At 45.5% G+C, this 10,892-nt stretch overlaps 1 protein-coding gene across 1 annotated transcript in view; it reads right to left on the reverse strand.

The window, feature by feature from the left end:
- Window positions 1-8,328: 8,328 nt before the first annotated feature.
- cux1a (cut-like homeobox 1a) overlaps window positions 8,329-10,892 on the reverse strand; it is a gene marked incomplete at its 3' end in the record, with an annotated part of 96,088 nt that continues 93,524 nt past the window's right edge. Inside the window, 3 exon segments of the mRNA XM_084474222.1 lie at window positions 8,329-8,725; window positions 10,566-10,680; window positions 10,683-10,865. Coding sequence (XP_084330348.1) covers window positions 8,329-8,725; window positions 10,566-10,680; window positions 10,683-10,865 — 695 coding nt within the window.

The following is a 10,892-nucleotide window of genomic DNA, read 5'->3' on the forward strand; positions in this document are numbered from 1 at the left end:
CTTATTATAAACAAAACAATCAATAAATAAATATGGCCTAATACATATAATAAATGGCTTGAAAAATATTAATGTTTTATATGTAGGACACACATATATATATGACGAAACTGTTTGTGTTAGTAAAATATAGATGTGCAATATGCATAATATACAATTACATACTATTTGTTTTCAATATAGGTACAGTATCTGACAAAAATGAGTACACCCCTCACATTTTTGTAAATATATTATTACATCTATTCATGGGACAACACTGAAGAAATGACTTTGATACAATGTAAAGTAGTCAGTGTACAGCTTGTATAACAGTGTAAATGTACTGTCCCCTCAAAATAGCTCAACACAGCCATTAATGTCTAAACCGCTGGCACCAAAAGTGAGTACACCCCTAAGTGAAAATGACCAAATTGGGCCCAAAGTATCAATATTTTGTATGGCCACCATTATTTTCCAGCACTGCCTCAACCCTCTTGGGCATGGAGTTCACCAGAGCTTCACAGGTCGCCACTGGAATCCTCTTCCACTCGTCCTTGACGACATCACGGAGCTGATGGATGTTAGAGACCTTCTGTTTTAGGATGCTCAATAGGGTTTAGGTCTGGAGACATGCTGTCCCATCACCTTTACCCTCAGCTTCTTTAGCAAGGCAGTGGTCGTCGTGGAGTGTGTTTGGGTCGTTATCATGCTGGAATACTGCCCTGCGGCCCAGTTTAGAAGAGAGGGGATCATTTAGAGGCGACAGTACATTTTCACTGTTATACAAGCTGTACACTGACTACTTTACATTGTATCAAAGTGTCATTTCTCCAGTGTTGTCCCATGAATAGATATAATAAAGATAATAAAATATTTACAAAAATGTGAGGGGTGTAATCACTTTTGTGACATACTGTATATGGCCTCAATGTACCCACAATAACCCATAATCATTTGGGTTTATCAAAAATCACAAACTTAAGTATTCAAGTATTTATTCAGATTTCTGCATCATCAATTTGAGGTGAATATGATCTGTTTGGTTTAATTATCGTTGAGAAGTCTATAAAACTTATTTGGTCTACTTCATATAAGTTTTGCTAACTCTTCAGAATCCCGGATGCTGCCATGGTTCTGAAGCTCTTCAGACCGCGGTCCTCCTTGTTGGTTCTGAAGCTCTTCAGACTGCGGTCCTCCTTGTTGGTTCTGAAGCTCTTCAGACCGCGGTCCTCCTTGTTGGTTCTGAAGCTCTTCAGGTCCTCCTTGTTGGTTCTGAAGCTCTTCAGACCACGGGGCTGATCCTATCTCTTCGTATTTTGGGAGATGCTTTTGGCTCTAGGCCAAAATGATGTGCAGAGAGGAAGAGAATCTGAAGTGGCGGGATCAGGAGGGTCTTACTCTCTTCAGCGGCAGGGCCACTGGTTACATTTGATGAGGGTGCAAACACAGAGAGGACCTTGCTGCCTGCTTCAGACTGTACCAGACTGTACCGGAGGGCGGCCACATAATGAGACCAATGGAAACAGCAGGAATTTCCAATGCGTAGACTTTGTCTCAACAAACATACTGCAGCTTTAAGGGTCAAACAGTACATACTCCAGCTTTAAGGGTCAAACAGTACGTACTGCAGCTTTAAGGGTCAAACAGTACATACTGCAGCTTTAAGGGTCAAACAGTACGTACTGCAGCTTTAAGGGTCAAACAGTACATACTGCAGCTTTAAGGGTCAAACAGTACATACTGCAGCTTTAAGGGTCAAACAGTACATACTGCAGCTTTAAGGGTCAAACAGTACGTACTGCAGCTTTAAGGGTCTCAATAGAGCGTCACAGTGACCCCCTTTTTGACCAGCTCTGGTTCCTGAAGTAAGTTTCCCATTCATTTTCATCGTCCACTTTTCGTAAAATCGTTATATTAAGCCTGGAACCAAGCCAATTGTTTGTCAAGGTAGTCGTGACCAGAAAACGTTCAGGGCTAGTCTCCGGCTCTGGTGGCAGTAGCCATATATATAGATATACACACACACATATATATATATATATATATATATATATATCTCTCTCTCTATATATATATATATATATATATATGGCAGTAGCAGTCAGGATTTATGGGTAGTGTAGTGGTTTCAATGACATCGCGAATAAAACGTGTTTTTCTAAAAAACTAGATGTTGCCCAGACTAACGTGTGGCTTCTACAGGAGCAAATACCATCGATTCACAATATAACGGCGCCTGGTACGTATGATTTGGATGGTTACGACATAAGGCTTTTAATCAAAATCTCTATGATGAAAATGAATGGGATTTTTACTTCCGGAACCACACTGTTGCGCTCTATTGATGTTATGATGATTGAGGTTATGATGAGAAAATTGTCAATGTAGTGAAACAAATCAGCAACACAAAGTGTTAAAAAAGGGAAGATGTCAGATTGCAATAGTGTAAACAGTTATGTGATGATAATAAGTCCACATAGGTCCACATTGTCATGGTTGTGACGTTTGTATGTATGTACGTTGTGACTAAGTCTTTTATACGAGATGTCGACTAGGGATGTGTGTGTGAAAAAAAAGACAACGCACACCATTTGTGTTTATATAAAAGATATTTACTTCAATAATCACACCTAGTGTGCTAGTGAATAATAACAATAGTAATAACAATAAAACATAGTGAATTTCATACAGTGATATTGCTTTTCAAATATTGTATAGGAGCTGTCATACAGTGCTGGGAAAAAAAGTGTTAAGGTGACAAAAAAAGGACCAGAGTATCAAGACATTGTAGAAAGAGACATTTGGAAAAGTTACATAACCATTAAAAGTGATAGGACTATCGGTTACATTTGCTTCAGTTTATGACAACACATTGGGGTCTAGCCATCTCTGAATATAAAAAATAGACCAGCTAGTAACATCTTTGATCACTCAGAGACAGAGAAAGAGCGAGAGAGAGTTTGGCAGTCTGTCCCCCAATACAATGGTTTATGCCCACCTGAGCTTTAAAGACAAACATGAGACCAGCTGAGACTGAGTAAGTTAAGCCAGTCTGTTGAGGAAATATAAATAAATAACAGAACAAAAGATAATGAAGTCCTTAAAAATGCAAGGGAACAGGACAAGGAAACACATACAGATAATGCCAAAAGAAATGCCTCAAACCTAATCTTTCTTAAATAAGTGTGTGAAAGGGTGATTTTAAACCTCTGATATTAGAAATGGTTTGCATTAGATAAGACACTTTTTGGTTGAAGCAGGCTTTCATTTGTAACACGTTAGTCAGAAACATAAGGACACGTAATCAGACAGAATCAGGAAACAGTATGGATGAGAAAATGTTGAAAATCTGATGACTATACAATTATGGTTTTCCAAAATAGTGGCCAAGGCCCAAAATGAGGAGACCATCAATAATGTTGCTAATCAATAGAGCATGGAACATAGTGCTAACATCTAACATTATATTTGGTACAAAATGTTTCGCCAGCTAATTTATAAAATAAGAATGAAAATCAAGGGTCAAACGAAAAGTAGTCAAAGATTTCTGTTAAAATAAAGTTTTGTATCTGGTAACAGACTTTGAAAAAGAACCATCATTTAAAGTGATGAATGAGTTCAGACATTAGCAATCATGAGGTTGGAATCGGCTTGGACGGCACACAGATGTGACTGACTATCCGTTCTGAATTAATCGTTGATAGATGCCTGAGAACAAAAATAACTAATAAAATACAACCCTATATGATACAAAATAGTACAATATTAGAACCCTGTGGCACTTTCCACTGTGCTCAAAAAATAAGAAAGAAATATATAGAATCTTTGTAATCAGTTGAAATGTACACCTTATAGGATGCTTATAATCCTGATTAATTAGTAGTAGTATTGGTGAGGTGCATGTGTAGATAGCTTGGTTCTCCATACAATTTGTTATTTTCAAAATAAAATAAAACACAAAACACAAACATTGACCTGGTTCCACAGAGGGTTCATCAGAAACTCTTACCCTGGGGAGTGATTTTAAAACCAGAATTCTAAGAATAAATTCAGAAATCTAAAATTAACGTCAGCATCTAAACAATCTGTCCAAATGAAATCGATAGGTAATCAGGTAATCAAAATGTTGAGAATGTCTTCAGAATGCTGAGGAGGGTTGAGCTGTTTGAACAAATCAACTCCAGCCCAGTCACTGCAGCCATTACTTTGTAATGCTATGAAATAAATAGAAGAATATTACTATAAACCCACAGCGCATTCATCCCATGTATTGGTTCTGCCTCAATCTGTTTTGTCTCTGGAGAAAAAAGGTTTTGATAATATTTTGGAGAAAAAGGTCAAACAAAATCACACTGTGCAGGTGTAGTTTTTTATGTGGTAATATTATTGTGTCCATTAAAATTAAGTAAAAGATGGAGGTGAAATTGATGAGTGGAGTAAATACAGACACATCTATTATTAACCTATACGTAACAAATACCATCCTGAAAGCCTTCTTGCCAACTGTGACTGACGAAAATATTCGACAACTGTATTATTTCAAGGTAAAATATTAAAAGGCATAAGAGTTTTTGGGAATTTATCATTTTTAGCTAAGCATGTTTGGACACATGGATTAATAAAACAGTACAACATTTGAATATAATTATCATAAAACAATCTAATGTTTAAGTACTTCGATGAGGATATTTCACCTGTACACTTTTATGACAGTGTATAATCACAATAGCAATCTGCTTTAGCTCTATAGAAAAATATTTGCAAAAGGCAAATTCCTGAAATGTGTCTAGAGAATCGCAGATTCTGCAATGACACTTTAACTTGTTTTTCTTTACTAACACCATTGCAAATAAAGGAAAAAAACTGGACAAGACCATGCAAATCAGTGTTGCTTTGCCACAAAAACTCTTCTAACCCTTCTGATTCTTCTGAATCAAACTTTCAAAATTCTGTTCTGCTTGGCCAACCATTTTCTGAATAAAACCTCCTCCCCTTTGATTCTAAACCTTTCGTTATCTTAACGTGAGTCAGTTTGTCAAGGTTTGTTAGGCTGACAACATACAGCCCCCGCAACTTTGATATTAAACCACGTGAGTATGATGAAAACATACAAATACAAACAACTAGAATTCAACCAGTTTCTGGTCCTCTCTGACTTCTTGGATCACTCAGATCAGGTCCTGCTCTGACCACGAGGTGCAGTAGAGGACTTTCCAATAAGCTACTTTGGTATCTATGGGCTGGGAGCTTCTTCCAGCTTGGAGTGCGCTGCTCTTAACAAAACATGACAGTGGCCAAACACTCGATAATGGCAACCAAACGCAGTGATGGAGTGCTCAGAATGTGCTTATCGCGTGTGTCTCCTTGTACTAAAAGACATGCGGTACAAGTAAAAGGGAGAATGACTCGGGTACGATGCAACACGATGCACTGGCATCGCTGCCAGGATGAACATGGTAATGCTACATTTTATGTTTGTATGCTTTGCATGAATGTTGATCATGTATTCATAGCCTCATAGAATATCCCCAAACATGCCAGAACTGGTGACTTCAAATGAGCAACTGAACTTTATGAGTATTCATTATTAATCATGTCAAAACTCAAGCAGGGCTCACAAAGGCACTATTTGTCAATTGTCCCACTAAGTTGTGTGCTATGTGTCCTTTTAGAGTGTTAAATCAACAAGTGAGACTGTTGCTGCTGAGTGTGTGTTGTGCTTCCATCCGTTCATTAGAATCCAATCATTGAGCTGCACAGGGCTGCTCTCAGCGGCCCTGTGCAGCCTGGCACTTGAGGAGGCCCGGTTCTCAACCGGGACGTAGGAGCAACGTTTAGGGCGTTGGGGCGATGCTTCAGGGGCTCAGGGGCTGTGGGGAGCTGTAGGGAGGCCATGCTGAAGCAAAGCAAGCTCATGTATTGCATAAAGCCCTGTTGGTTTGGAGGTGTCCTGATTGAGGTGAACTTTGAGGAGGGGGAGATGTCCATTCTAAAGCCCTTCTGAGGAGTAAAAGACGGAGCGTGGTGGTCAGTCGTGTGGAGGGTTAGGTCAGCTGACCCCACAGAGAGATGATGTGATGGTTTACCCAGTACTGACCTGGACCTTAAAGAGAGGGTCCGACGTGGGGGGTCTGGGGTGGACAAACACTGCGTCAAGAAACTATAAGAACAGCAGAGACCAGGAACTGAACACTATGCAGAGATGTAAACACTAAACGACACTTTAAAAACCAACGTGAAAAACGTATACATATATATACCTCTCTCTCTATGTATATATATATGTATATATATATATATGCATACAGATATATATATATATATATATTTATACTGTATATTTAGGATTTAACGAGATCTACATCTTGTGTGTCTGTATGTATGACCCAATACTGCCGGCAGTCTGTTAGTAAAACAACAATAACGATGTAACAATACCCCTAATGTCCCTTTCATAGAAGAACAATAACATAATGAAAATAGGAAGAATGAAAATAATGAGAAAACACAAAAATGATATACATGATATTAAAATGTAAAAAAAAGCACCTATAAATAATTTGAATGGATAAAAGAGAAGAAAACATTTTTTAAATAAATGGTTTAAGGACCTAATGAGCGGTGATCTGTTATACATAGAACGGACAACCCCTAGGTACAAGTCTGAGCCCTGTGCGCCTGTGTGTGTGTGTGTGTGTGTGTGTGTGTGTGTGTGTGTGTGTGTGTGTGTGTGCAGTAACCGGTTCAAGAGAGGATACCCCAGTCTAGTCTAGTTATTATGAAAAGACTGCTTGGACACAGGATGCATATTAATTAAAGTCTCACTCACCCACTAACACACACACACACACACACACACACACACACACACACACACACACACACACACACACAGCCAAAGTGCATGTAAGAAGCGTCCAACACAGACGTTCCCATAACATCCAGAGGGGAGAGAGGTGAGGGTCAGGCAGTGGACAGGCACTGAGCTACCACAGACAAATGATGATCGGTACGGGGCAGGTGTGTGTGTGTGTGTGTGTGTGTGTGTGTGTGTGTGTGTGTGTGTGTGTGTGTGTGTGTGTGATACCAGGTCTCACACACACACAGCTGTAGGAAGTGGAAAGAAGGGAAACACAACAGGAAGTGTTTGATGAAGAAGGCCGTGCATCTCTGGGTCTCTCATCCAATGAAATGCCCTCTTGCCTTTGGGGTCAACCAATGAGCTGCATGTGGCTTTTGGACCCACGGTCCGCCAAGATTACGAGGTCTTGAAAGTGTGTTTGTGTGTGTGTGCGCACGTGTGTGTGTCCTTTTTGTTGTGGTTAAATATGTTACAAGTTATTAATTAACAAACAATCAAAACATATAGAAAGGGTATTGGCTTTCTAGTCTCAATTCTCTTTTCCTTATCCTCTGGTTTTCCTACTCCAACCTGATTTTGGCCTTAAAACAGCGTATTAAATAAAGGTCCTCTAATGGTCCTGGCAGTTAAAGCTAGAAACAAGCTGTTACCTAACAAAGCTCATCTATGTAGGGAACAAAGGAAACCTAAACGTATGTTAAGACCGCAGCCTAATTCCTGACTTAACTATTGCATTTCATGTTTAGCTTGAAACAAGGTGTGATTCTCATGTATATATAGCAATTTCTTTAAAACAAATTATTAGTATTTTCACTTTTTCATTTTTATCAAAAATGTATGAGTCAAAACTAATATTGATTTAGAGTCAACTGACTGTGCAATCTCTTCATGGCAACCGGATGGCTGTTGAGAGTCATGATTGGGGGGTTGGTTACTATAAATACAGCTTGTATGAGTCCACAGCTTCAAGTCCCAGGCCATTAAATGGCTGTGGGGCCCAGAGAGTTACTGAGACCAGAGGTCCTCCTCCTGGGTTATCTGGTCTATAGATCCCTTTGAGGTGGACCTGCTGTGGAATGCAACAGTCTTGATGCTCGTCTCTTCCTCAAACCACTCGCCGGCGTTTAAGGGCCGCTTTAGCTGGAAGTGCTTTTTTTTTTTTAATTATTTTTTTGTGTGTGTGTGTGGGGGGGGGGGGGGGGGGGGGGGAAACCAGTCACTTTAAGAGACTCTGTGATCCCCCCCCCCCCCCACCACCACCACCACCACCACCACCACCAAGCTACGTCCACATCTTCAACGATACAAAAGAAGTACCAAGGAGGCCGGGGTCCGGTGGTGTCAGCACTACAAAAATAACTCTCCTGTCGCTCCTTATTGCTAGGTCAGCTCCTGGCTTCAGAACTCGTCCTCCAGGTCGTCCTCCAGGTCGTCCTCCAGGTCGTCCTGCAGGTCGTCCTGCAGGTCGTCCTGCAGGTCGTCCTTCAGAACTCCCAGTCGTGCAAGTCGTCCTTGCCGGCCGCCTTCTCCAGCCGGTGGATGATGCTGTTCAGGTTGGCGGCCTTCCTCTTGCGCAGGGAGCTGTCTCTGGGGTTCCCTCCGCGCGGGGCCGGGGCGGGCGGGGCCTGGTTCCTGTCCAGCGCCCCGCCCGACTGACCGGCGCCGGCAGAGTGCGGAGCCCCCTCCTCGGGTGCCTCGCACCCCGCCTCCACGCTGAGGTCCAGGCCCCCCTCCTGGGCGGGGTCCAGGCGGCTGCTGTCCGCCGTGCCCTCCGACTCGGTGCCGTCGCAGTAGTCACTCTCCCCCCCGGCGGCCCGGCGGCCCTCGCCGGCCGCCGCCGCCTGGATCTCCTCGATGAACAGCTCCCGACGGATCCGAGACCTGGGGGTCACCAAGAGAGAGAGAGAGTCACATAAAGACTTTTGTTGTGTTTACAGTGGAATTGACCCCCTGAAGTCCAGATTGAACCGCAACATGGAGGAGAAAGGGATTGTTGCCCGTTATTGTCCTCTGCCGGAGCCCCGCTGCCGGGGCTCCACCACCACCACCGCCACCGGGGCTCCACCACCACCACCGCCACCGGGGCTCCACCACCACGGGGCTCCACCACCGCCGGGGCTCCACCACCGCGGGGCTCCACCACCGCGGGGCTCCACCGCCACCGCCGGGGCTCCACCACCACGGGGCTCCACCACCACCACCACGGGGCTCCACCACCACGGGGCTCCACCACCACCACCACCATGGGGCTCCACCACCACCAGCACCACGGGGCTCCACCGCCACCGGGGCTCCACCACCACAGGGCTCCACCACCACCACCACCACGGGGCTCCACCACCACGGGGCTCCACCGCCACCGTGGCTCCACCGCCACCGTGGCTCCACCGCCACCGGGGCTCCACCGCCACCGGGGCTCCACCGCCACCGGGGCTCCACCACCACGGGGCTCCACCGCCACCGGGGCTCCACCGCCACCGGGGCTCCACCACTGCGGGGCTCCACCGCCACCACCGCCGCCGCCGGGGCTCCACCACCACAGGGCTCCGCCACCGGGGCTCCACCACCACCGCGGCTCCACCACTGCGGGGCTCCACCGCCACCGGGGCTCCACCACTGCGGGGCTCCACCGCCACCACCGCCGCCGCCGGGGCGGCTCCACCACCACGGGGCTCCACCACCGCGGGGCTCCACCGCCACCGGGGCTCCACCACCACCACCACGGGGCTCCACCACCACCGCCGCCGGTGCCCCGGCAGCGGGGCTCTGGCAGTGGGGCTCTGGCAGCGGGGCTCCGGCGGGAGACAATCGCGGGCAACAATCCCTTTCTCCTCCATGTCATCCATGTCACACACACACACACACACACACACATGTGGCGCTTGCACTGTCCTAGCTCATTGTCTCATTGGCGGGCAAATTTTCTGGGCGGGCCAAGCAGAGAAAGGGGAGGTAACCTGGACCCATATGACGACATATGGCCAGATCCCAAATCGGCGCATCTGAGCTTTGTTTTTTCAAAGGCGGAGCAGGATACCTAGTGCTTGTTTTACACCTAACGCCATTTATATAATTTATGGGTGGGCCTAGGAATAGCTGGATGGCCAAGGTTTTTTAAAGCTTAAACAAACACGTATATAATCCACTGTCAAGACGTCACTGGACCGGACTAATGAGTACGAGAGGAGTTTATGAATATTATTCATTTTTAGTAGCTACTGTAAATATTTTAAATTCAAAATGTATTAAAGAAAATACATATACTGTATGAGAAAAGACAATTAAACATTAAAAAGTGGTTAAATTATTTTCTTGATTGGGGGGCCTGTACCACCCAGGCCCGCCCATAGATGCGCCCCTGCACTGGGGGACCAGAGGCAGTCTAGGGGAACTCATATTATTGTTAGAAAACCTCATAAAGTGACATTTTCATGCCATGGGACTTTTAAAAATGCAGACAATATTTTTGGCATCCATGAGCCTTCGTGGTGCAGCCCTTAACCCCAGTGAGTCTCCATGCAACACACCCCCTAACCCAGGAGCCAGGAGGAGCCCTTCATCATCCAGAAGGAGGAGAGGAGACCAGCAGAGAGAGGAGTACCTGTAGTTGAAGGAGAGGAGACCAGCAGAGAGAGGTGTACCTGTAGTTGAAGGAGAGGAGACCAGCAGAGAGAGGTGTACCTGTAGTTGAAGGAGAGGAGACCAGAGGAGAGAGGAGTACCTGTAGTTGTGGAACCAGTTGATGACGGTGCTGGTCTTGAGGTGCAGCTGCGAGGCCAGCTCCTCGATGGTCTTGGGGGACGGGTAGGGCTTCTCCTGGTAGGCCCTCTTCAGGCCTCCTTCTCCTCGGGGGCCAGCACCACGCGGGGCTTCTTGAGGTGCCCCCCTGGAGGCTGCTGCTGGGGGGGGTGGGGCGGCGGCGGGGGCGGGGGCTGGGGGCTGTAGCCCCCCAGGGACAGGCCCAGCTCCCCGGTGCCGCCCTGGCCCTCCGTCACCAGGCTGTGGCGGCGCTTCAGGTAGGCTGAGGGGAGAGGAGGGTGGTTCACTA

Source organism: Micromesistius poutassou (genome assembly GCF_964030765.1).
Source record: "Micromesistius poutassou genome assembly, chromosome: 10".
Classification (NCBI taxonomy): Eukaryota; Metazoa; Chordata; class Actinopteri; order Gadiformes; family Gadidae; genus Micromesistius; species Micromesistius poutassou.